General features: G+C 44.0%; 1 protein-coding gene across 3 annotated transcripts in view; it reads right to left on the reverse strand.

Annotated features, from left to right (window-relative positions):
• Positions 1-25,883, reverse strand: part of STAG1 (STAG1 cohesin complex component) — a 299,590-nt gene that overhangs the window by 88,822 nt on the left and 184,885 nt on the right. For all 3 annotated transcript variants that reach the window (XM_077488685.1, XM_077488684.1, XM_077488683.1), the window contains 5 exons: positions 10,812-10,885; positions 10,323-10,446; positions 5,714-5,812; positions 2,228-2,307; positions 1,280-1,387 (listed from right to left, as the gene is read on the reverse strand). In XM_077488685.1, the coding sequence (XP_077344811.1) occupies positions 1,280-1,387; positions 2,228-2,307; positions 5,714-5,812; positions 10,323-10,446; positions 10,812-10,885 (485 nt within the window). The remainder of the gene's footprint in view (positions 1-1,279; positions 1,388-2,227; positions 2,308-5,713; positions 5,813-10,322; positions 10,447-10,811; positions 10,886-25,883) is intronic.

Consider the following 25,883-nt stretch of genomic DNA (forward strand, 5'->3'; position numbering starts at 1 on the left):
TTTATTTTTATTTTTTAAATGGTGTATTTTTTTCCCCAAAAAAATGCATTTGAAAGACCTCTGTGCAAATGCCGTGTGACATAAAATATTGCAACAACCGCTATTTTATTCCCTAGGATCTCTGCTAAAAAAATATATATCATTTTTGGGGGGTCTAAGTGATTTTCTGGCAGAAAATACAGGATTTTTACTTGTAAGCAACAAGTGTCAGAAAAGATTTAGTCTTTAAATGGTTAAACTGAGAACTTCTACACACAGAGATGACTTCATTCATTGAAGTGTAAACATTGTATCTTTCTGTTCTTTTCTTGGCAGCCTGCCCAGAGAGGAGGAAAGGGTTGCTATGATGACTCAGTCAACTTAGACTGACTTCTATACAGAAGTCATTTCAAAGTCCCGCTGTAGTTCTAAATCGGCTTTTTATCAGCACAAATCGGCCGATGCCGATTATTTAAAAAACGGCAAATATCGGCCGATATATCGGTCGACCTCTAGTTGAAATGAAGAATTATGTACAAAAAGGGAGTTCAAGTGCTTACCAATTTGAAGCCATTTAGCCAATGGGGTTAAATCTGAAAATTTACTAAGGAAATAAAAGACATTTCATTTATTACCCCAATGCCAGAAGCCACCAGACGACCCTGCTTTGTAAAATTAAGCTACTTTAAGCCACAAAATACACAATAAAATAATCCTTTAATTTTTAACTCACTTTGTAAAGACTTCCACAAAAACCTGAACTCCGTAAAATAAAATTGCTAATACCAAAGCATTCTTATTGGACAATGGGATAATTGGGCAGGACTTAAGCCAGCCATAGACTGTTCAAATCTCAGCTGATACAGCAGGGATCGGCCAAGATTTGAACCGTTTATGGGCAAGGCTGATTGTACCCAAGTTGTTAGATCGATGAACTTGGGTACAACCAGCCTGTCGGACTTTTCATGCGATTGCCAGCAGCTAGAACACTAGAAATAATCACTGTGTTTGCCTGGCAGGCATAGCTCCCCCACCAACCCATGGTTGCAGAAAAGAAAATCACAGTCTATGGCTAGCTTTAGCCCTCAAGCTCCCAGTAATGATGAATTAAACAAAATAAGAGGGGACACATAGCAAAGGATCCTACAAATAAGACAACAGTAGGTGCATGCCCGTTAGACAGCACTTTTAGTTTTAAAATCCTGACAAGATAATTTTAAGTAGACCTCCCCGGCTGATTTATTTTGGTGCATGAAAACCATGTTGTTATATAAAACACGACATCGCAAAACACACTTACTTCTTGTGCAGGAATTCCCCAGCGGCCACAGCTACTGGCCGATGTGCAGAGTAGACCAAGTGGTAGACATTCTCACAGTCTTCATTGGACAGGGCCTCTTCACTACCACTGTATTAAAAGACATGGATTTAATGTATATTGCAAGTTACACTAGAGCCACAAAACCACAAGCTACAGTACAGTTGCTTAGTGGCAAAAAAACATTTGCTATACACAAATATCTTAGTTGGTTAAAAAAAAAAAAAAAAAACAGCAATACAGTATGTGACAAGAAAACGAATGGCAGAAGGTTGAGATAAAAAAAAAAAAAAAAAAAACCTTGTGTGTGCAGCAGCCCCCCTCATACTTACCTGAGGTCCATCTAGATCCAGTGTTGTTGTACGAAGGACTCAGCTGTCCGGGACTCCCCTCCTCATTGGCCGAGACAGCATTGTGGTGTCACTGGCTCCCGCTGCTGTTAAAGTCAGTAAGCCAATGAGGAGAGAAAAGGTGCAGGGTCGGGCCGCGGCTCTGTGTCTGAATGAACACAGGGAGCTGCAGCTTGGGTGCCCCCATAGCAAGCTGCTTGCTGTGGGGGCACTCAACGGGAGGTGCCAGGAGAACCAAAGAAGGACCCAATATGAGGAGGATCTGGGCTGCTCTGTGCAAAACCACTGCACAGAAGAGGTAAATATGACATGCTTGTTATTTTTAATGAAAAAAAAATAAAAAAATAAAACACAAGACTTTAGTATCACTTTAAACTCATAACAGTAAAACTTTACTTGAAAACCAAGTAGAATTCTCAGTCTGGCTACATCATAACCCTTTCTTTTTCACCAGGGTCAGAAGAATCAGCTGCTCTCAAATGCAGTACAAAGCAGATTTGTCAGAAGGCTAAACAGCCAAACTGTTAAATGGGTCTTAAGGCCCATATTTACCCAAACTGTTCAGATGGCGAAAACTTACTGGAGAATCAGAGTCACAAGGCGGATTGCTTCAACAGCTACATCATATTCTTTGTCCAAGGTCATGGAAACAATCCGATCCTGTAATCAAATGTGAAAGGTGTCTTATTATTTACCCAAAAGGTACTGTACACATGGTGGCCAGGCAGACTCAGGGCCTATATTGTACTCACAATCCAAAAACATACTGATACACTGGAAAAGTTAACTGGATTCCACCAAAAGTGACCCTAGATTTGCGAATGAGTACAGTAGTAACATTAGATTGCGATTTACAGAAGAGGGGCCAACAAGTGATGGTATTCCCCTGTGGGGTATGACGCAACTCTGGGCTATCCAACCAAGACTGATTTGTCAGTGGTTGAATTTTAGCACCACGTTTAGAAAGTTTACAAGGTGAAGATGATCCAAAAGCCCAAACAGATATACATGATCACCCCGTCTTATCTGTCCATGACACTGCATTGTAAATAAAGTCCAGGCTTTGCTCATTATTGTGGGAATACCATTAAGGGGTCCTTAAGGGACTGGGTTGCATAATGATGGAGCTGTATAGCACCCTGCAGCTAACTCAACATGTTGCACTAAGTGCCAAGCTGAGCATTCATGTAAGAGCCAGTGCACAGAGCGACATTAACCAGTTGCCGACCGTATAAATTAGATATACGGTGGCAAAGTGGCACGGCTGTGCCGGACCACATGCTAGGACACATCTGGGGCGGGCACCTAGGAGGGACAGTGGCGATCTGTGATGTAAACAAGGCAGTTCGCCATTCTGTCAGTACAGAAGGCGTGGATCCTGTGTCTCTGCAAAGCAGGGACACCTGTTCATACCTTCCCCTAGTACAAGTACCTCGCCCACAGTAAGAAAACACCAGCTGGGCACACAGTTGACCCTTTGATCACCTATGTTAAACTCTTCCCAGACAGTGTTAGTAGTGATAGTGCTTATTGATTTAGCACTAATCACTCTTCGTGTCACTGGTCCCAAAAAGTGTCCGATTTGTCTGCCACAATATCGCAGTCCTGTTCTAAGTCACTGAACGCCTCCATTACTAGTTTAAAAAATGCGTGTGTGTGTGTGTATATATATATATATATATATATATATTATATATACACACACAGAGTAATATATATAGATATAGATATAGATATAGAGAGAGAGAGAGAGAGAGACAAAATATATGTAGAAGAATACATATTGGCCTAAATTGATTTGGAATTTATTAATTTTTTATTTTTTATTTTTTTTAGTAAAGTAAAAAATATTGTTTTTCAAAATTGTGTCGGTTTATAGCGCAAAAAATAAAAAAACTGCAGAGTTGATCAATTAGCACCAAAAGAAAGTTCTACGTGTGGTAAAAAAGTTGGGTACAGTGTCGCACAAATGTGGAATTGTCAGTTAAAGTAACGCAGTGCCGTATTGCAAAAAATTGCCTGGTCATGAAGTGTGCTAAATCTCTAAATCTTTCGGAGGGCAAGTGGTTAAAGGCTGTGCCCAATGTATGGGGTTTGAGTACAGCTTCCGGGGGTTTTACTGAGGTTGCTCGGATCTGGATACAGTGCTTCTATGCTGGCATCAGAAAAAGAGAGTAACTGTTTGAAGATTCAGAAGATAAAATAAAGAAAAATAAATTAGGTGATTAAGCTAAAAGTTATTTTCTCTGTTTAAGAGAAAAAAATGAATCTCTTTCAGACAATAGAAAAAAAAACGAGGACTCACTTTGTTGGGTATTGTTAAAAGAGAGGTGCCCAGGGGTGTGTCCTCTAAAGCCAGTGCCCAATAACCTGAAGGTACAAGCCTATAGCACATGCTATATGAATATGGAGTGTGTCCTGTATGATTATCATAAAAACTTGACAGATTATGGAAATATTTAACACTGTCTCTGGACTATCAACTGTTAATGAGGATAATGTCAGGGTACCCACATACAAAAAGTATGTCAACAAAGAACAAAGTTTTCTAGCTAGCTGTCACAATGACTACAGGTGTTGGTTCAATGCTTTGCAAGGTCTGCGGTTAGTCCAGTAGAGGGTGCTGCTGTCCACAGTGTTAAAAAAATAAAACAGAAAGCTATTGATCGGAACTGTAACCAAAACAATGCTTTATAGAATATATCCATATAAGCTTGTAATTACTGCCATACTTGAGGCCCTGTTGAGTTAAGGGTGACACAAGACAAACTTGTTAAAAAAAAAAAAAAAAAAAAATTATAAAATGATATACACACACAAATACGAAGAGATTTGCAGGGTCAAGTGGAAATAGTTGGTGAGCTGAGTGAAACCTGGGGATTGCTACACATGATGGATACATCCACCACAAGATGCCCTGCAATCCTTGTGACTGTTCCTGCGACAAAAGCCATTCTGTTTTATTATATACAGCAGGAATATGCAATTAGCGGACCTCCAGCTGTTGCAGAATTACAAGTCTCATGAGGCATAGCAAGACTGACAGCCACAAGCATGACACCCAGAGGCAGAGGCATGATGGGACTTGTAGTTTTGCAACAGCTGGAGGTCCACTAATTACATATCCCTGATATACAGTATGATTGAATCAGGACATATTGGGCAAAACAGATGAAAATGATCCACCTGTGTTGGTTATTTGACACCAATGCAGTCTGCGCTTAAAACTTTAACGGCACATTTTTTTTTTCAATAGTAATAAATGCACATATTCACAAACATAAGGGTCAATTTAAAGTGGTTATAAAGCCTAAATGTTGTTCATCCTAATGCTGAACTCCGGGCAATTATTTTACACCACTGCATGGGTTAACGGCTCGTTTTGTCAAGGGGAGACCAGAAAGCCTTATACTTAGCCGATCCTCCAGTCCAGCGGTAAACAACACTCCATCACGGGGGAGCAGGAGCCACAGGGACAAGTATTGCGCTGGGAGGATTCAGTAATTATATCTCTGCTCTCCAATCCCCCCACTTCTTTTAATTGAGTCCTCATTTGATCCAGTGCTGTGCACATCTGCAGCTCTCCTCTCCCCACAATACCTGGGCTCACAGGCTTTGCTGAGGCAGCAGGAGCAACTAGCGTCAATCAAAGCCACTGAGGAGGGAGCGGGGTTACGGGGTCAAGCCCTACTGTCTGTCTATAGAAAGAAACAGCAAGGCTCAGGAGCGAGCCTGCATGAGAGCTATGGGGGCACTCGCAAGGAGAGGAGCCAGGAGTGCCAGTGAGGGATCTGAGAAGAGGAGGTCCATTATACAGAGTAGGCAAGCATAAACCTGTTATTAAAAAAAATTACAACCACTTGAAGAAGCCAGAGTGTTGATGCATTGTGGCTAGAATACAGACAAAAAAAAAATCCTAGGATAAAGCAAACACGTGGCATTTATAATACATTTAACTACACAGTGTTCTTTGTAGGAATATAAACCCAGAATAAATGAAGCCTCCTGTGATTAGTCTTGACTGGTACAAATATGAAGTCATTGCGTTTATGGAGAGAAGACATACCTTAAACCGGTTGGTGAAGAGCTCGAGCTTAGGGAACAGTTCTCTATTGGTGTACAGACTCTGAAGGGCTTTCAGGCACTTGAGCCTTACTTCACCTTGCTGTGCGAAAAAAAAAGGATGAAAGACGTAAGAAATTAGCAAAAAACAGAAACAGGTCCTTGAGAAAGCAATAATGGACACAATAACTGAACACTCTTCGTGTGTCAACTACTGTAACATAAAATTCAAAGCCCAAAGGGGGGGGGGGACCTAACATTTAAATGGCTCTTCAAATGTACTTGAGATATAAGAATATATATAGCAATTGAGAGCAAGCTTAGCTAGGGGTCAGGGTTTAACTGCATAAATAATTTTAATCTCATGCTACTGACTAATGCAAGCACTTGTATTCACTGTATCCAACTGACTACATGGGATTACAATCTTCCATAAAGACTGGCCCTAACCCCATACTTCTCATTGTCTCACGGCAATACACATGCAGGTGGGAAATACACATGCTGCAGAAATTTTAGGCTGGCTTGCAGTTAGACAGCACGGACTGTCAACCGCTTCCATTAGACCCCTTTCACACTGGGGCGTTTTTCATGCGCTTTAGCGTTAAAAAAGCGCCGGAAAGAAGCTGCAACTGCAATCCCAATGTAAAAGCCCGAGTGCTTTCACACTGAGGTGCTGCGCTGGCAGGGCGTCAAAAAAAGTCCTGCAAGCAGCTTCTTTGCAGCGCTTTTGGAGCAGTGAATACAACGCTCCTAAAGCGCCCCTTCCCATTGAAATCAATGGGAAGCGCCTGTAAAACGCCTGAAAAACACTATTGGCAGCAGCGTTTTGTGGGCACTTTTTAACCCTTTATTTGGCTAGCAGGGGGTTAAAAGCGCCCCAATAACGCTAGAAAAACACTGGTAAAGCGCTGCTAGTTTAAGCTGCGCTGCTTTACGAGCATTTTTCGGGGAACTGACATTGTGAAAGGGCTCTTAAAGCACTTGGGCTTTCACATTGGGACTGCAGATGAGGCTTCTTTCAATCGCTTTACAGGCGCTTTTTTTTTAACACTAAAGCGCCTGAAAAACGCCCCAGTGTGAAAGGGGTCTTAAGGTCAACAGAAGGGTACCCCAACTGCAAGCCAAGTGCTTGAAAGAGCCCAACATTCCAATTACTTCTCAAGGAATGGCCTAAGGCATGTTATAATGATCCTTTAGGGCTTTTCAAAACACTTTGCCAGTGTTACTTATATAAATACAAAAATAAAATTTTAAAAAAGCAGTGCCTAAGACACATTGCTCTGAGCAACGGACTACATTTTAAACTCTAAGTTCCGGTTCACACAGGGGCGGCTTCAAAATAGTTTGACTCTGAAGCAGCCCCCCACAGCGCAACTTGCAAATTACTTTGTTTATAAAATTCAATCCAAAGTCGCCCCAAAGTAGTACAGGAACCTTTATCTAAGTCGAAGTGTCTTGAGTCGCTCCTATTAGAATGGTTCCATTGCACTGAATGAACCTGACTTGTCAGGCTAACAAGTCGTCTGACAGGTCGTCCCTGTGTGAACGGGTAGTTAGAGAAGGTTGTATTGCCTCAAGACTCTAGTGCAGAGTGCATCTCATGAATATCACACAATATATGCGTGGCCATTTTTAAAATGAAAATTTTAAAGAAAGAAAATACAGGTTAAAGCGCAACTCTACTTCTGTTGAGAAAAAAAAAACATACCCCAGGTGATTTGGGTACATTGCCGGGATTATAACAAACTGTTGCAGATTGCTACCTTTTGTTATTCTGAATTAATCCTTCTGTGCCTCTGTAGTGAGTGGATCTAATGGGAGTGGTTTCATAATTATCAGTCATCTGTAGCAGCTGCAGGGCTCTAAAGAGGAAAATTGCTGGGCCTGCATCCCTGTAGGCCCCTTTCACGCGATCAGCTCACTCGGATCCGCCTGTCCATTTTTCAGGCAGATCCGAGTGAGCTACCCATTGATTTCTATGGGCAGGCAGATGTCAGCGGAGATGTGTCCACTGACACGCGCTTGCAATCTGATCAGGCAAGAGCCGTGCAAAACAGACAGATGACGATACGTTAGCCATCCGTCCAGCGGATCGGATAAAAACAGACAGACGGACCGTTTTTTATCCAATCTCCCCATGGAGAACATCGGGGCCCTGACAGGTCCCATCCCTGCACAGTGAGCGGAGACGGACCTGTCATCCGCCTGCTCAGCAGGGATCAATGGAGCAAATCCCCGCTGAGCTTTTGCCTGAAATCTGACTTGCATTTTAGACAGACTTCTGGGAAAATTGGTGGTCGAATCACACAAGCAGGAAATTATGTTTCTGGGGAGTGGCCAGTGCACATTCTGTGTACAGAACTCCAGGTAGCCATACTGTATTTTATCTTCAGAAAATGACAGCGGCTGCAGTTTGAAGAGGGAAGGTAATTTTTAACAACATTCAATTACAATATGACCCGTCTCTCAAGTTTATATGCTATATTTTTTCTTTGCTATTCTTTTTCCCCACAAAAGTGGAGTTACCCTTTAATCAATTTTAGTGCACACAAACATTTTGGCAAAATATAAAAAAGGTTATCAAACGAAATAGATACCTATTATGTCACGCTTTAAAATTGCTCATGCTTGTTGAATAGCGACAAAAGGATAAGTTAAATTATCCATATCCAATTATCCAGTATCTGGTGCTAGAATGGTTGCCCTCACTCTGATGTTCACAATGATACCTCACATGTGAACCCTTCTGCGCCCAGATCACTTCTACAGGAAAGCTTTTCACTGGCTGCAAATTTTGATATGGGTATGATGGCTGCAGCCATCATCCTGGTATAACCACTTCAACACAAGTGACGTATGGGTACGTCCTAAGGGTGTTAAATGGTTAAGGGGACATGCTTGCCCATGACTATTTAAAGTGGTTGTAAAGGCAGGTGGTTTTCTTTCTTCATGAATTGTATGCATTAAGATAAAAAAAAAAAAAAAAAAACTTGTGTGCAGCAATCTCCCTAAGGCCTCATGCACACTGACGTTTTTACAGCCGCTTTTTTGAGCGTTTTTTGCAGCTTAAAAACGCCTGTCCATGTTAGTCTATGGCTTCATGCCCTCCTAGGCGTTTTTGAGCTGCAAATGGCATAGGCGTTTTTAAGCTGTAAAAAAAACCCAGGACCAGTGCGTTCTGTGGCGCGGAGCTAGAGCTGTAAAAACGCGAATCGTGGGAAAACGCGCAAAAACACGCACAAACTTTCTTTGTTTTCTGAGTGCTATAGCCAAGATATTTTTCTTTAAAAACGCTACTTAACGCTAACGCTAAAAAATGCGCAAAAACGCCAATGCAAAACGCGGTAAAAAATCGCGTTTTTAACGCCGATTTTTCCAGGCGTCGGAGCTAGCTTTGCAGCCAGTTTTTTTTAAAACGTCCCTGTGCATGAGCACTAATGCTTACCTGAGCACATCTCCATCCAGCAATGTCCGCAAGTACCTCAGCTATTTGGGACTCTCCCTCCTGATTGGCTGAGACACAGCAACGGCGCCACTGGCTTCCACTGCTGTCAAAGTCAGTTAGCCAATGAGAGAGAGGCTGAACCATGGCTCCATGTCTGAATGGTTACACAGAGCTGTGGCTCAGGTGCCTAAAAAGCAAGCTGCTTGCTGTGGGCACTAAACAGGAGGGAGGGACCAAGAGCTCCGACCGGGGAACCAGGAAGAGGAGGATAGGGGCTGCTCTGTGCAAAACCACTGCACAGAGCAGGTAAGTACAACATGTTTGTTATTTAAAACATTGTTTGAAAAAAACACAAGACTTTAACATCACTTTAAACCCATAATAGCAGAACTTTACATGAAAACCAAGTAGAACTGTCAGTCTGGCTACATCATAGCCTTTTCTATTTCACCAGGTTCACAAGAATCAGCTGCTCTCAAATCTGATAGGGAAAAATATACCAACAGTCCTGGCAGATTACCAAGGGAAGAAACAAACTGTATATTTTACAAATTGGTGCCTATTTTTACATTATGTATTTAGACTGCTCAGGATCACTAGCAGTCCCTAACCTCACATCACAGCAATAGCTGGATTTGCAGTTAAGAAAAATGATTCACACTATGAACATCTCTGGTTAAATATATGTAGAGTGCTCCTTGTGACATTATCTATTTTATCACTGTGAATGCAGTAAGTGTTGTGTAGCAAACACATTTAGAAGAATAGATTAGATTTATTTCACGACTCTAGCTCACTATCAGTTACGTTTGCTGGTTAAAAACCTTGCAAGGAAAAGCACAGAAAAACTTTTTTTTATGTACTTGCAATGTGCCATTGAACTTACCAGAAAATGTGACTACTTTAGGTTAGTCCATTCCTTAACACAGCTCCATCCCTCCCTGCAGTTCATAGCCCTCTGAGTCTTTTAATATCACATCCACGATAGTGATGCCTAGCAGCAATCCCAGAGGGCTTTTACGGGCATTTAACATGCATTAAACAAGTTAAAGCCAATCTTCTAAAAGATTTTTGATGAAATGAATGGTCTATTGACCAGGTCTCTTTAAAACAGTGTGCCAAGCTTGTTACAATTTATCAATTACACCTTTATTCTAGAACTCACCCGGTCATGAAGTGTCCAGCCCACATACTTTAGGTAGCTGTCATTAAGGAAAGCGTCGCTATACATTTTCATCCAAACTCCTATTTCCTCAATGCAGATTGCTCGGATCTCAGCAATGGCGTCTCTGAAGAAAGATGAATTTGCAAGAAACAAACTCCATAAAAAATAAAGACAAAAAAGTGCATATAACCAGCATACAGGTCTTTCAAGCTCCCATTGTGGGAGATAAATATTGGCTTTTATTGCTTGATGCTTCCTGCAGAAGGTGGTTGCCCGATTCTGCTCAGTCAAGAAAACAAGCATTCAGTAAATGAAAGTCATGAAGTTAGAGTTTCTTATCTCTTTACTTGCTCTAAGGCAGTGGTTACATCTGTATGACAAACTGAACATTAGTGTTTTCAGAAGACGGCCGCTTTAACAGCCTAAATATTTCTCTCATGAAAGAGGTACTTTAATGTAATCATACAATCACATTTAACAATGAATTACCTGTATCTATGAACAAAGATGCCCTTGAAAATGGAGTTCATCATGTTTTCTATTTCATCCTGGTTTTCCTGAAGCTGTAATGAAGAGTATTTAACATGTAAAATAACCTTAAAGTAATAATGGCAAAGTACAAATAAAAGAAATCCCCTTGGTCAGAGAGGAGTGTCAATTCGAATTTTGAACACCACATAAAAAAAATCCTTTTTGGAACCTACTACTGCCTACAGAAGGATCAGACAGGATAACCCCTCCTAGCTATAAGCAAGTCCAAGTTTTGTTGCAAAACATGGCAGAGAGCATATTATAAACAGAGGAGCAGGACCTGTGGCCCTCAATGGAAGACTTTCAAAAGGGGTCCAACTGAGAGGTGGGCAGCGACAAATGCGCCAACAGACCTAATAAAAACAAAAACAGGGGACCACTGGCAACTCAGAGCCGCCTGAAAGGCCTTACTGTCTAAGCTGGCATGAGATCAGGCCTAAACATCTATCTGGTAGAACTCATAAAACACATAAACAGAGGACCAAGTGGCAGCCTTGAAAGCCTGGGAAACTGTACCATAATGCCAAGATCTCACAGATCTAGTAGAGCGGGGATATTCAATTAGCGGACCTCCAGATGTTGCAAAACTACAAGTCCCATCATGCCTCTGCTTCTGGGCGTCATGCTTGTGGCTGTCAGATTCTTGCTATGCCTCATGGGACTTTTAGTTCTGCAAAAGCTGGAGGTCCGCCAATTGCATATCCCTGTAGTAGCTAGAGTGTACTCTGCCAAAATAGGATGGAACCTGCTCCTTGAGACCAGAGCCTTGAACAATTGTCTGCCTGAGCCGTAAACATTTTTTTATAGGTGGACCAAGAAGTTGGTGCACCTTTATGGGGTCCACCAATGAGGGCAAAGACCCAATCTTTCTGAACACATATTAAAAAGGAATGGGAGAGAGGGGGCAAAAAGAATTCCTCTAGCCAAAAAGAAAAACACCCCTAACCAAAGAAAAACTAAGGATTTTTACAATACTACACCTAGTAAGTATAAAACAGCAAATGTCTCTATTGGTACTTTTTTTTTTTTTGTAAAAACACAAATTTTTTAAAATTTTAAAGAAAGGGGTACTACATTAGACACACAACTCTGCACAAGCTACAGTTTTGATTTGAAACTCTTACAAACATAGCCCCAGATTCAAACAATTCTGAAGAGTTGTACCAATGACATATTTCATGAGACAGACAGCTTCTTCAGGAATAGTAACACTCCGAGTTGTTTGGAAGCATAAAGAAAAGCAAAAATGTCTATGCAACAGATTTTATTCGACAAACATATACCATGCTATATCATAGTAGCATGTATTAGAGCTGCACAATTAAAGAGGAAGTAAACCCTTATGGCAGGCCTGTCCAAAGTCCGGCACGTGGGCCAATCGCGGCCCGGTTTTGGACGGCACGCCTGGTTAAACATATACATCTTTTGTGGCCCCCGGCGATCTCCCAGTGCTGGGGCCACAAAAGATATATAGCCTGGCTGCGTCGGAGGGAGGAGGCGGGACGAGTGCCAGGCACACAGGAGGGGAATTTCCTATCTACATGGCAGCCTCTGTAATAGGAAGTCCCGTCTCTGCCATTGGACGACTGCTGTTCAAAGGAGGCGGGACTCGCTCTTAAAGAGGCCGTTGTGTAAACAGGAGATTCTCCTGTAAGATGTCTTTAGCACTCGTCCTGCCCTCCATGGCTGCACTGATGGTAATGGTGGTTGCATTCCCGGCAATTACGGAGCTGCATTCCCCGGCAATGGTGGCGAAATACCCCCGGCAATGGTGGCGAAATACCCCCGGCAATGGTGGGTGCATCGCCGGCAATGGTGGGTGCATCGCCGGCAATAATGGACGCTACATTCCTGGCAATTGTGGGTCTACAGATGGACACTGACCCTTATTTTGCTTCACAGTTCTTTATTTAAAATGTTTAAGTTTTTTTCCCCTGAAGCTTCCCACTTAAAGTGAAGGTGCGTGTTATACACCAATAAATACGGTGTATCCAAATAATACACTTGAGTTCATCTATTCACCACACACAGCCACAAAGGCAAGAGAATTCTTGTTGGGCCGTGTATTAGTGCTCGGACGAACACACTTAGACTGAATTTTAATGGTTTCGAAGAATGTCAGGCAAAATGGTCGGCCCTCATGCATGTTCACTTCATCAAATATGGCCCTCTTTGAAAAAAGTTTGGACATCCCTGCCTTATGGGTTTACTTCCTCTTTCATTCCCTGCAAAGGCAAAGTATAATGGACTACTATGTATCGCATAGTAGTCCATTATGTGTCACTTACCTGACACAGGAGCCAGCGAAGTCCCCTGTAGTCCGGCGCATCCATCTTCTTGGTGGGGTCTTGCAGCTCCGCCACTGTCATTCGGCGAAGCCGCGATGACGTCACTCCTGCGCATGCGCGCGGGAGCCGACACGCGTGGCATCTGTCATTGATGATGCCGCGCTCTGTGCGCGCCGCTGTCTACGGGCGCATGCGCCATAGACAGCAGTGCCTGTCTTCGGGCAAATATCTCCTAAACCTTATAGGTTTAGGAGATATTTCTTGGACCTACAGGTAAGCCTTAATCTAGGCTTACCTGTAGGTCAAAGTGTGTTGTAAGGGTTTACAACCACTTTAATCGTCAAAAATGGTTATCGCAATCTTGACTAAAGTGTTTCACAATTCTTTCTATGCAAAGAATTCTCTCTGCTCTTCTGAAGCCACAGCCCTCAAAGGAAAGGAAGAGAAAGACTGGACAGTCTGCCAAGAATCAAAACATTCTTTATCAATTGAACTTAAGTATAAACATTGTAATAATTTGTCAACGGAACAGACTTTGTGCAAGTGAAAAAAGTTAAACCACTTAAACACTAAACCTTTTTCTGACATTTGCTGATTTCAAGTTAAAATGTTTTTTTTGCTAGAAAATTACTTAAAAGCCCTAAACATAATATATATATATATTTTTTAATTAGTAGACACCCTAAAGAATACAATGGTGGTTGTTGCAATATTTTATGTAACACTATTTGCGGAGCGGTCTTTCAAATGCAATTTTTTGTGAAAAAATTACTTTAATGAATTAAAAAACAAACAAACAAAAAAACAAAACAAAAAAAACTGCCCAGTAAGAGCCGGTTCACACAGCGGGCGATGCGAGGCGACACGACTCGCCTCGCTCTCGCAAGTCACCCCCGTTCTGTACAATGGAACCGTTCTGAGAGGAGCGACTCGAGTCGCTCCGACTCAGAAAAAAGGTTCCTGTACTACTTTTGGGCGACTTCGGGGCGACTTGCATTGACTTCTATACAGAAGTCATCTGCATGTTGCCGCTGAGGTCGCGGCGAGGCAAGTCGGAGTCGCCTCACCTGCAGTGTGAACCGGCCCTAAAGTTAGCCCTTTTTTTTTTGTTTGTATAATGTGAGATTTTACTTCATAAGAATCGTGAGAGAATTGTGATCTTTTTATTCTAAGCAAAAATATCATGATTCTCATTTTGGCTAGAATCGTGCAGCTCTAGCATGTATCATACATTTTCTGTTTCAATCGCTTTTTTTTTGTATTTTGAAAAATACAAAAAAGTGAGTACTTTACAAAGCAGCAAACATTCCTTGCACGCTCTGAATTATACAACAAAAAAAAGGTACATAAGTGGGGGGGATAAAACACCACAAGAAGATCTTGTTAAACAGGTTAGGTTTTCCAGAAGGCCATGGGTGAACACATGGACATCAACAGAAGTAAACAAAGAAAATAAGCATTGAGCGATGAACATAGTATGATACAAGGACATTGTTAACACTGGGAGTTAGATGTCCAAACAAATGCCCTTTAAGTCAGAATTAGGACCAATAAGTCAAAGATCTTGAGATCGAGACCTCATTAAAGTGTAATCACTGTGAATAGGCCTACAAAATGTAAAAGCCTTAGTCCAGCGATTATAGCTCCCTAAGTATTTCCTGTTACCAGGCAATAGACGGTCCCCCATAAGGGGTTCCAATCTCCCCCCAACTATGAACATAAGCTGTTTGAGTATGAAGAGAAGAAAGGGAAAAAAAATAAAAAATAAAAAAAAAAAACAGCGCAAGATGCGAAGGCAAGCTAGAATCAGGGAAACATTCAAAGAATATTAGAAGACCTGCAGATAGGCCAGCCAACGAGGACCATAATTTATCAAAGGTGGATTGTTTATCTCGTAGGACACTCATGATTTTTTCATTCAACATGATCCACGCAACTAAGGCAATATCTCTAACAGGGCTTTTCCACACTGTTGCTATAGCGATTTTAGCTGCCAAGAACAAAGTTGATCAAGGTCTGGGTATGTTGTGGGACATTTTCAACAGGCTTATTTAGTAGGGCTATACTCTATACTATACACTAATCTTTAGTGATATTAACCATTGTGACAAAAAATGGCTCTGTGTCCCATGATGTACGATAATATGATTTTTATAATGGCTTACCTGTAAAAAAAACCTTTTCTTTGAAGTACATCATGGGACACAGAGCCATAGTAGTTACTATGTGGGTTATAGGCCACCTTCTGGTGATGGACAATGGCACGCCCTAAGACAAAAAGTGCCCTCCCTATATAACCCCTCCCATTACTGGGAGTGCCTCAGTTTTGTAGCCAAGCAACACGTATATACATCAAAGAAGGGAGGTACCTCTGTGTCCCGTGATGTACTTGAAAGAAAAGGATTTTACAGGCAAGCTGTTATAAAAATCATATTTTCTTATCATACATCATGGGACACAGAACTATAGTACTTACTATGTGGGATGTCCCATAGCAATGGCAACTGAAGGGAGGGAGACAACAAAAAAGTAGGACATGAAGAGACTAGAGGACTCATACTGCAGCATGCAGTACACTGCGCCCAAAGGCAATATGCTCATGACCTTTACATCGATTTGATAGAATCTGGTAAAATGTATGGACTGAAGACCAAGTTGTGGCCTTGCAGATCTGAGCCACGGAGGCCTGGTGATGCACTGCCCAAGAAGCACTAACAGCCCTGGTGGAGTGCGCTTTAACCACTTACCGACAGACGCATGACGATGTACATCCCTTTTTTGAAGAGGGATATCTCGGTAACGGCAGCAGCTGCTGCCACAACTGAGATATCCATCTCTTCAGGCAGCGGTTCGGTAAATGATAATGGTGGTCTCTGCGGCGGATTGCAACACCAGTCCTCCCTGATGGCTCACATCACTTAGGACAATGCCATCTTTTTAGACATGGATTTAGACATTAGGTTGCCATGAAACAATCGATCCTCTAGAACCCTTTGAGGTGTTCCTTGTTCCCCTTCCGCTCATAGCCTGATGCACAAAGCAGAGGCACTACCAGAAGGAATGCATACACTGCTAGGTCTATAGTCCAGCACAATTGCTGCTATTAATGCCCAGCCTGATGCAGCAGTAAAATAAAATGTGTCAAAAAAACAGGATTTTTGTACTCACCGTAAAATCCTTTTCTCTGTAATTCACCGACCGACACAGCTCCTCTTTAACTAAATGGTTTGTTAGCCTGCCACTAGGAGAACTAGGCAAAATTTTAACACAATACACAGAATTGTCATTAACGCCCAGGGGGCGGACCCTGTGCTAAAAACCCTCCCTGCAGCCCCAGCAGCCTCAGTACGTCATCAAGAAGTATAATGTAGAGGAAAGGAGGGGTGGGTGCTGTGTCGGTCGGTGAATTGCAGAAAAAAGGATTTTACGGCGAGTACAAAAATCCTGTTTCTCTTATATTCACAGATACAGCTCCTCTCTAACTAAATGGGACGTCCCCAAGCAGTGGCAAATGAGGGGTGGGAAAAAACAGCATTAAAATTTCATCCTCCATGGCAAGTGGGAACTAGTGAAACTAAACCCACAAAAAAACAGCAGTGTAACGAAAAACACACCACCATATATTCTCAACAGGAGAGATCCCCAACCATTTTGTGGAAGTAATGCAACAGTGCATTAACAAACGGTACTGCGTTTTTACTGAAAAACCAGGGGGAAAAAAAAAATAATCGCAATTGTAACTACATGGCTGCCTGCAAAACTTTGCGGCCAAAACAGGCATCAGCCGATGTACTGACGTCTACCTTGTAGAACTTGGTGAACGTATGGACAGACGACCAGGTCGCCGCCTTACACACCTGAGCGACCGACGCTTGGTGTCGGAAGGCCCAAGACGTTCCAATTGCCCTTGTAGAGTGGGCCGTGACCGGAAAGGGGGGCATCTGCCCCTTCAAGACGTAGGCTTGAACTACAATCTGTCTGATCCACCTTGAAATGGTGGCATACGAAACCGCCATACCCTTCTTTGGACCAGCCACAGAAACAAACAGCGAGTCTGACTTCCGAAAGGGAGCCGTTGCAGACAAATACACTTTCAGAGCTCTAACCACGTCGAGAGCGTGAAGGGCTACCTCTTTGGGGTGCTTCGGCTTAGGACACAGTTATGGTAAAACAATGTCCTCATTGATATGAAAAGCCGAGACCACCTTCGGTAGAAAGGACGGTTGCGGGCGCAAGACCTCCTTATCCATGTGGATGACCAGATAATGTGACTTGCAGGACAAGGCCGCCAATTCCGAAACCCTCCTTGCTGATGTGATGGCCACTAGAAAGACTACTTTCTGTGAAAGGGTCAACAGGGGAATCTCCCTGATATTCTCAAACGGCGGCTTCTGAAGTGCCAACACCAGTTCAAATCCCACGGAGGTAAGGGTCGACGCGCCAGAGGGACTACATGTCGTACCTCCTGAACAAAGGTACTCACCAATGAATGAGACACCAGGGGTCGCTGAAAAAAAAAAAAAAAAGATAGCCAGAGCGGAAATTTGCCCCTTAATGGTGCTCAACGCCAACTTCTGGTCTACACCTTGCTGAAGAAACAGCAGGATCCTGGATATAGAAAAGGAGCGCAGATGCCACACTTTCTCCTCACACATGGAGATCTAGTCCTTCCAGGTATGATGGTATAACTTCCGAGAAGAAGATTTCCGTGCCCTCAACATAGTTGGAATCAGAGTCAGACAGACCCCGGTTCCTCAGCACCTGGCTCTCAATAGCCATGCCGTTAAAGCCAGCGATGGTAAAGCAGGGTGAAAGCTTGGACCTCGAGACAGGAGGTCCTCCCGCAGCGGCTGTCGCCAGGGAGCGTCTGCCACCAGACACACCAGGTCTGCGTATCAGGGCTGCTGAGGCCAATCTTGGTCCACGAGGATTACTGGAATCCCCTCGGCTTCCACTCTGCGCAGCAGGCGTGGTAACAATTTTAGCGGAGGAAACGCGTACATCAGCTGGTACTGATCCCACAGAGCCACTAGCGTGTCTGACGCGTCTGCCCACGGATCTCTTGTCCTGGACACAAATCTCGGCACCTTCCAATTGAGACTGGAGGCCAATAGATCCACATCTGGTGTGCCCCATTTCAGGCACAGCAGCCTGAATATCTCCGGATGCAATGCCCATTCTCCTGGGTCCAGCATCTGTTGACTCAGATAGTCAACATGTCAATTTTACACCCCCGGGATGTAAATGACCGACAGGGCCGCTACGTGTTGCTCTGCCCACCAAAGTATGTGAGCAACCTCCCGAGCAGCGGCTGAGCTTGTTCCCCCTTGATGATTTATGTACGCCACAAGCGTGGCGTTGTCCGACTGTATCCTGATCGGATGCCCTTGAAGACTCATCGACCATGGGTGGAGGCACAGCCTGATCACTCAATTCGAGCAGATTGATCAGCAACTCGGATTCTTCCATCGACCAGAGGCCCTGAGCTGACTGAATCCCCATCGCTCCACCCCAGCCGAATAGACTGGCGTCCGTAGTGATCACCGTCCATTACAGAGGAAGGTTTTGTCAAAATCTCCTTCTGAAGGACTCTGGTGTGGAACCAGTGGAGCATAAAGTACTGCCTCGAAGGAGGCCACCATGAGTCCCAGTACTCACATGCAAAAGGGGAGCGACGGCCACTTGCGGTTCATCAGTAGTTTGACTGCAGATCTGAGAGTGCAATTTGTCTGCTGTCCCTGGAGTCCAATAGCAAACTTAGGTACTCCAGACGCTGGGTCTGTACAATCACCGACTTCTTTAGGTTCAACAGCCACCTAAATTCTTGCAGGGTCTGCATGGTGATCGCCACATCCTCTAATTCTGAGGCGGAAGATGCTGTGATAAGTGCTCCAACCAGCGCCTTGTCTTGCCCAGACCCAGGATCATCATCGCTGCCCGGATGGTCCTGGGTCTGCCTCGTCTGATAAGTCAGAGCAGGGGATCACCAGTCATAGCAGGGCCAGAGTCTGCATCAGAGCTCTCCCCAGAGGACGGACGAGCGGGGCCTTTTACGCGCACCTTTGCTTCCACGCACCGCCTCTATTTTTGCAACAAAAGAGTTAAGGACCGCTGTCAGGGTGTCCATGGGCACAGCGCTATCCGCAGGTGACCCGGTTGCAAGAGCCTGGATTTCGGGGGAAGAAACACCAGTTTCTGAAGCCATGCTGACCCTATCCTGTCTGCCACCTGAAAGGGGACTTAGGACAGTGAAGGTCCCACCCTCCTGCCTGGGGTGGGGGGGTCCCTAGTGCCAGACTCGCCACCCTGGAGCATTCTGTGATGGTTACTAACCGTGCCTGTAGTCCCCAGGAGGTTACCCAAGTGCAGAGTGAAGAAGCGGTGTCGGCAGCAGTGTAGAAAAGAGGTGAAACGAACTGCAGAGCTTGCCCCAGCGTTCAGGGAAAGGCCATCCAGAGTCCTGTATACACAGGGAACACAGGAAACAGTGTGTGATAGCACATGGCATGCTGTCACAAGAGAGCTGCAGTGAAGAGAGCGCTCAGTCTTAAAAAAAAAAAAAAATGTCTGCCAATGATTTTAATAGGAATTCTCAGAGAAAATAGCCGCTGAAGCTCACGAGGGGAACCTGCTCTGCCCTCATCCAAAAATGGCCGCCGGACAGCACCATGCGGTGACAAGAGAAGCCACAGAACAGTGCTGCCTCCAACCAGCCAAAATACGTCCACAGACACCTTTTGGGACCCCCCCACACCGGGACCAGGACCATCGCTAGCCACACAGACCCCCTACAGGTGAGAGCCCCAGTGAACCCCAGTACACACACCGCCAGCAGCACCCCCAGGGGGACGGGACAGAAAGAAATGTGGGAGAGAAGAGAGGGAGGCGAGGTGGCCCCCGAATCGACCTCTGAGGGAATGCCCAGCTGCACAACCCCCTGAAGCAGGGAGAGCGATACTTACCAGTCCTGAAGAGCTGGGAGACATTCCATCACGGACCCACTCCTGCGCAGTTACAGGGTGGCTGCTGGCCTCCGTATACTGTGATCAAGACATCAGTTGCCCGGTCATATGTATATACCCCAGAGCATTGAAGCTCACCGACCACCTCTGGAGCTGAGGTATGTCGTGGCCTGCCGAGCCTTAGCTGCGACCTGCACACGCTCGATGGCCGGACTGGGTGGACTACAAGGATAACTCAACCAGCCTGTCACCCAGCTGGCAGTTGATGAAAGATCCTGTGATCTTCTATCTTGCGCAAAAGTATAAATCCTGCATCAAAAAAATGGACCCAAGGGCCCGCAGGGTTTCCTAGGTAATTCTGCTTCCCTAGGCCAAATAAAACTGGGGCTGAGGCTGCTGGGACAGCAGGGAGGGTTGTTAGCACAGGGTCCGCCCCCTGAGCGGTACTGACAATTCTGTGTATTGTGTTGCAATTTTTCCTAGCTCTCCTAGTGGCAGGCTAACAAACCATTTAGTTACAGAGAGGAGCTGTGTCGGTCGGTAAATATAAGAGAAAAATGCCTGTGTCACCAAACCTGTTAAAGCCACCTCTTTGCTCGTTTCCCTCCACAGCCTGCAGTAACACAATGTGCTTTCAAAAACTTGCCTCCTCATGTGTGGGCACCCCACCGCCCTGTGTTGCCTACGGCTCCTCCCACTTTTTTAAAATTAAGGGTTTTCCCACGCGAGCGGCTGACTACGAGTCCTACCAAGACACAGCATGGCGCGCGGGGGGCTTGCAAGCCGCCAATCGGCTCGCTGATCGTGCTAGTTCCTTTATTTATTTTTTTATTAAGAGACTCTGAGTGCTCCTTCCCCAAGAGGGGGAAACTGTCAGTACAAGGGGATAATAAGAGGGGAGAAAACACCCCCCCCCCCCCCACCAAGCTTACCGGAGGTCCTGCAGTCCCCGCTGGAGGACGAGGAAGCATTTCAGCTCTCTGACACAGCGCTGTTTCCAGCATGAGGCGGTGAGTGCTCAATACAGCCCCCAGTGGTGACACACAGGCATGACAACATTTTACTGATTTTAAAGGAGACATAAGGAAATTCAAAAAAAATTCTTAGAAAACTCCTTACCTTTGCCGCCGCAGGGTTTTCTGTGGTAAACCAACAGACTCAATCTTCATCCTTCATAGTGGGCTCTGTTAAACCTTCAGGAGCAGGGGATCCTTGAGGAAACCCACAATCCTGGACCTGCAACAGCACCCCTCCAGTAAAACTTCATGGCCTTACTACCAAAAAGTACTGGATCTCAGGGTACAGCTCTCTAAAAAGAGAAGCATTCACAGGCAAAAACCTTATTTCTTCGCATATGAGGCCCGGGTACCATTCAATTTGGCCAGAATAGACATTTTGAATGGATCTGGTCAGCATGGCTAGCCCGAGCAAGGATCGCTCCAGTGGAGCATTACTCGTGACCAACACCAAAAACGGAGGTAATCCCAGTGGTGGGAGGGGTTATATAGGGAGGGCACTTTTTGTCTTAGGGCGTGCCAGTGTCCATCACCTGAAGGTAGCTTATAACACACATAGTAACTACTATGGCTCTGTGTCCCTTGATGTACGATAAGAAAATAAATGAGTGAACCCTTATCTAAAAGCGACAAACCTTATGGCACGTCCACCATACCTGCAATGGTGTACCTATCTGACCACAACCCCTAAAGTATGCGTCTGAAGTGCCTGGATACATTTTTGCCAAATGCTCCAGTACCAAGTAACATCTGGCATGTACTTTATAGCCTGCTTGTAATCAAGGCAACATTTAGGATACCTTTACATATTTCCGTACTCCATTTACACACCCAATGGCATCACTAGGAACCTTAGAACTCATTTTCGGACCTACCTGATCCACAACACTGAGCTAAGAGCTATCTGACCTGCCATGATGAAGAAAAGTGTCCACAGCCATGGAGAAAAGGGTCAGAAATTTAGTTAAACAGCTTAAAATATGATTTGGGGCAGGACTAAGGGTTATTGAGAGACTTCTGCTAGAGACTGTGGATCAGCCACAGAGGGGACAGTCCTTTTACGCAGTTTACTCCAGTCCTCCACCTCAAGGGTTATGAACAGATACTTTCCCCCACTTGGTAGGATAATCTATCAGTAGTGTTGATAAACAATTTGTACTAAACATACATTTTAGTAACCGTCATGGATATTGAATCTGTAAAATGTATAAAAACCCAGGGGTACCAACCTTGAAATCAACTAAACTTCAGGGGAAGAAGGGTGCAAATGATGAACGCCTACAAAAGATAGGTAAAATAGGTACAGACTACCACCTCAGACTGGTGATGTAACACCAAATCAGAAGGGTGAGCAAGACTCATCAACTTACACAGCCAATGGCATCACTAGGAACCTGAAAATAACTCATTTCCGGACCTACCTGATCCACAACACTGAGCCAACAGCCATCTTACAGCACCAAAGCAATGCCCAACAGAGTCCAGGTCAAGGGACCTATTCACAGAAGGATCCCTTGAAGAGGTGGTCACTAACTACACCAGGAAACCAGACTCTCAGGCACAAGGACATCCTTGTAACAGCCATCTTTCCAAATTGGATCGGGGATAGGAGAGACCACTCCATTAACCCCAAGTGACTCGGTGTTCAAGTTATGAAAATCTTGATCCTAAGGGACTGTCCAAGCCGGCACTCCCAGGCACCAAGGGGGAGGGTAAAGAAAACCAAGGAGTCAACAAGTGAATGACCCGACAAGCACTCCCTAAGGAGGAACAAGGAGGATTTCTTTGACAGTTCAAAAAGATTCCAATTACCCACAGGGTGCAGAAAAGACTTGGCCATTAATAAGATAGTTACCAGATATCTGTGAAGCCCCAACTGGTCAAGGCTTGCTGATTTGGACCCAGCAAGAAACTTTTGGTTGCAAGAAATCAGAAAGCTGAAACTTCAAGGAAATCCACCTCCGCTTTTTTACAACGGATCAAAGAAAAGGGGCTAAGCAAAAGGGGAGAATGGGACTTTATATGAAGCCCAAGACTGCAAAGGGGTAATAGGTGAATCTAAGGAATTTTATTGGATACATCACCGATACAGGTATAACAATATCTGATGTACATGATAACATAGGTATAATACATAATAAAACAGTATAAACATACAATACTGGTAGTAATCGTAATTTAGTATACATGATAAAAGCAAATAACATAATATCATAATGTGATATAACAACAAATTTCCTGTTTCACCACTAAAAAGATTTATATAAAAATGTAATCCAAATTAATATCTGCGGGACCTATGGCCTAGTTGGCCTGTAAGGGTAGAAATTCCATAAGCTTGTAAAAGATGTAAAATAAATAACATCCGGTAGCTCTACGCGTTTCGTGGCTTAAGTGACACTCGTCAGGAGCAATTGGTATCTGAAATGAAACTAATATAAGTAACAATGTATAACACTTAAAAAATGTTGGTTGGGGGTGGGGTAGGGTACATAAAAATAACCCCCAAAGCCAGTAGTTACTTACTAAGGTTGTGTGTGTCAAATGCGTGGAGGCAGGGCCCCATAAGGCATCTGAGAGTGTCCCCAACTGGGAGCCCTGGTGAGCCACCCCGCGGGGATGGGCAGCCACACGGGCGGACAAGGCAAAACAAGACAATACTGTGAAAAAGTGAACATGGTTAACCAAATGGGTGGTGGGCAGGTGAACGTGAGGAAAAACCCAACCGTGTTTTTCCCTTCCTACAAGGTAACTTTAACACCTTTGACCACTCTTTCTGGTTTTTCTCCGGTGAACCGGTTCTATTTTACTTTAAACTAGCACTTCTTCACTTCACCTTCCACTGTGCACACTGATATCATGGGTGGTTTGTTTTGGTCTCAACCCTTCCTCCACTGTTTTGGATCCCCCCTCTTTCTTCTCCATTTCCTCACGTTCACCTGCCCACCACCCATTTGGTTAACCATGTTCACTTTTTCACAGTATTGTTTTGCCTTGTCCGCCCGTGGGGCTGCCCATCCCCGCGGGGTGGCTCACCAGGGCTCCCAGTTGGGGACACTCTCGGATGCCTTATGGGGCCCTGCCTCCACGCATTTGACACACACAACCTTAGTAAGTAACTACTGGCTTTGGGGGTTATTTTTATGTACCCTACCCCCAACCAACATTTTTTAAGTGTTCTACATTGTTACTTATATTAGTTTCATTTCAGATACCAATTGCTCCTGACGAGTGGCACTTAAGCCACGAAACGCGTAGAGCTACCGGACGTCATATTGTTATTTATTTTACATCTTTTACAAGCTTATGGAATTTCTACCCTTACAGGCCAACTAGGCCATAGGTCCCGCAGATATTAATTTGGATTACATTTTTATATAAATCTTTTTAGGTGAAACAGGAAATTTGTTGTTATATCACATTATGATATTGTTATGTTATTTGCTTTTAACATGTATACTAAATTACGATTACTACCAGTATTACTTGTATGTTTATACTGTTTTATTATGTATTATACCTATGTTATGTACATCAGATATTGTTATACCTGTATCGGTGATGTATCCAATAAAATTCCTTAGATTCACATATTACCCCTTTGCAGTCTTGGGCTTCATATAAAGTCCCAATCTCCCCTTTTGCTTAGCCCCTTTTCTTTTAACCAGATTGGGATGGAAATGCCTGACCTTACCAGGTCAGGGTTTCAATTAAAGTCCCTAGGGATGGAAATACATGACCTACCGGCCATGGCTTCCTTAAAGTCCCTAAAAAAAACCCCTTGTTTATGATATATTTTACAACGGACATAAGGTCCAGTGGTTCCAGGAAACCACAAGTGTTTTTGAAGGACATTGAAAAGTCAGGTTGCGGTTAAGGGAGGGAACAGTGGAAAGTTTAAAATGGTAATCAAAGAGGAAGTTCCTGGTTCTTTAGCCTGAACAGCCTTACTGAAAGAAAATTCAGCGATATGGTCGCTCCTGAGGCTGTGTCACAGCTCTGGACCCAGAAAGCACTAAGTGGCTAACTAGCACAGTACTCAAAGCTCTGGAAAGTGCCACAATGTCCAAAGGTCACATTTCAGGCTAGCTCCACACGTAGAGTCCAACAGGACCCAGGGGTATGGCTTCCAATGCTTTTGCTGAGGAAATGCAGATTAGGATGGCTGCTACATAGAGACAAGCCCAAGCAACAGTGCAGAAGACACCAATAAAGATTTTCTACAAAAGCAAAGATGGCTAGTAAAAAGTATAAAAAAACTTCAGCTTGAGCTAAAGGAAAAGCATCAAATCTCCTAGAATAGCAAAAAACTTGCTGGGTAGAGGGGGGGGTTACACAAGGCTGGCTTTAAAGTATTCTGTTTGGCAGTGTCCCAGCTTCCTGAAGATATAACCCAACTGTTTCTGATGTCCTGTGTCCTAGACTATGGGGACAATCTCTGGCCAGAGCTGGGTCTAGGACTAAACTCAGATACTCCAAGTGGCAAGTCTGTTACAGGGCTGACTTCTGAAGATTTTTCCAAAGTGCAGAGGACCTACAGCAAAGCATAGGAATCGCTGATGCATTGGAAAGATGGGGACAGGAAGGTACACATCTTTGATGTCCACAGATAGCAGGAAGCCTCCCTGGTGAAGAGAGGTGATAACAGACCTGGTGGATTCTGAGCTTGAATTGAGACATTCAGAGTTTTGAGATCTAAAATAGGAACCACAAACAAGTTGAGGTAAAACCTTTGAAGCATTTATTCCACAGGAACTGGGGCAA

This window comes from Lithobates pipiens, unplaced genomic scaffold (assembly GCF_037356315.1).
Source record: "Lithobates pipiens isolate NorthernLeopardFrog02 unplaced genomic scaffold, aLitPip1_a1.2 Scaffold_18, whole genome shotgun sequence".
Taxonomy (NCBI): domain Eukaryota; kingdom Metazoa; phylum Chordata; class Amphibia; order Anura; family Ranidae; genus Lithobates; species Lithobates pipiens.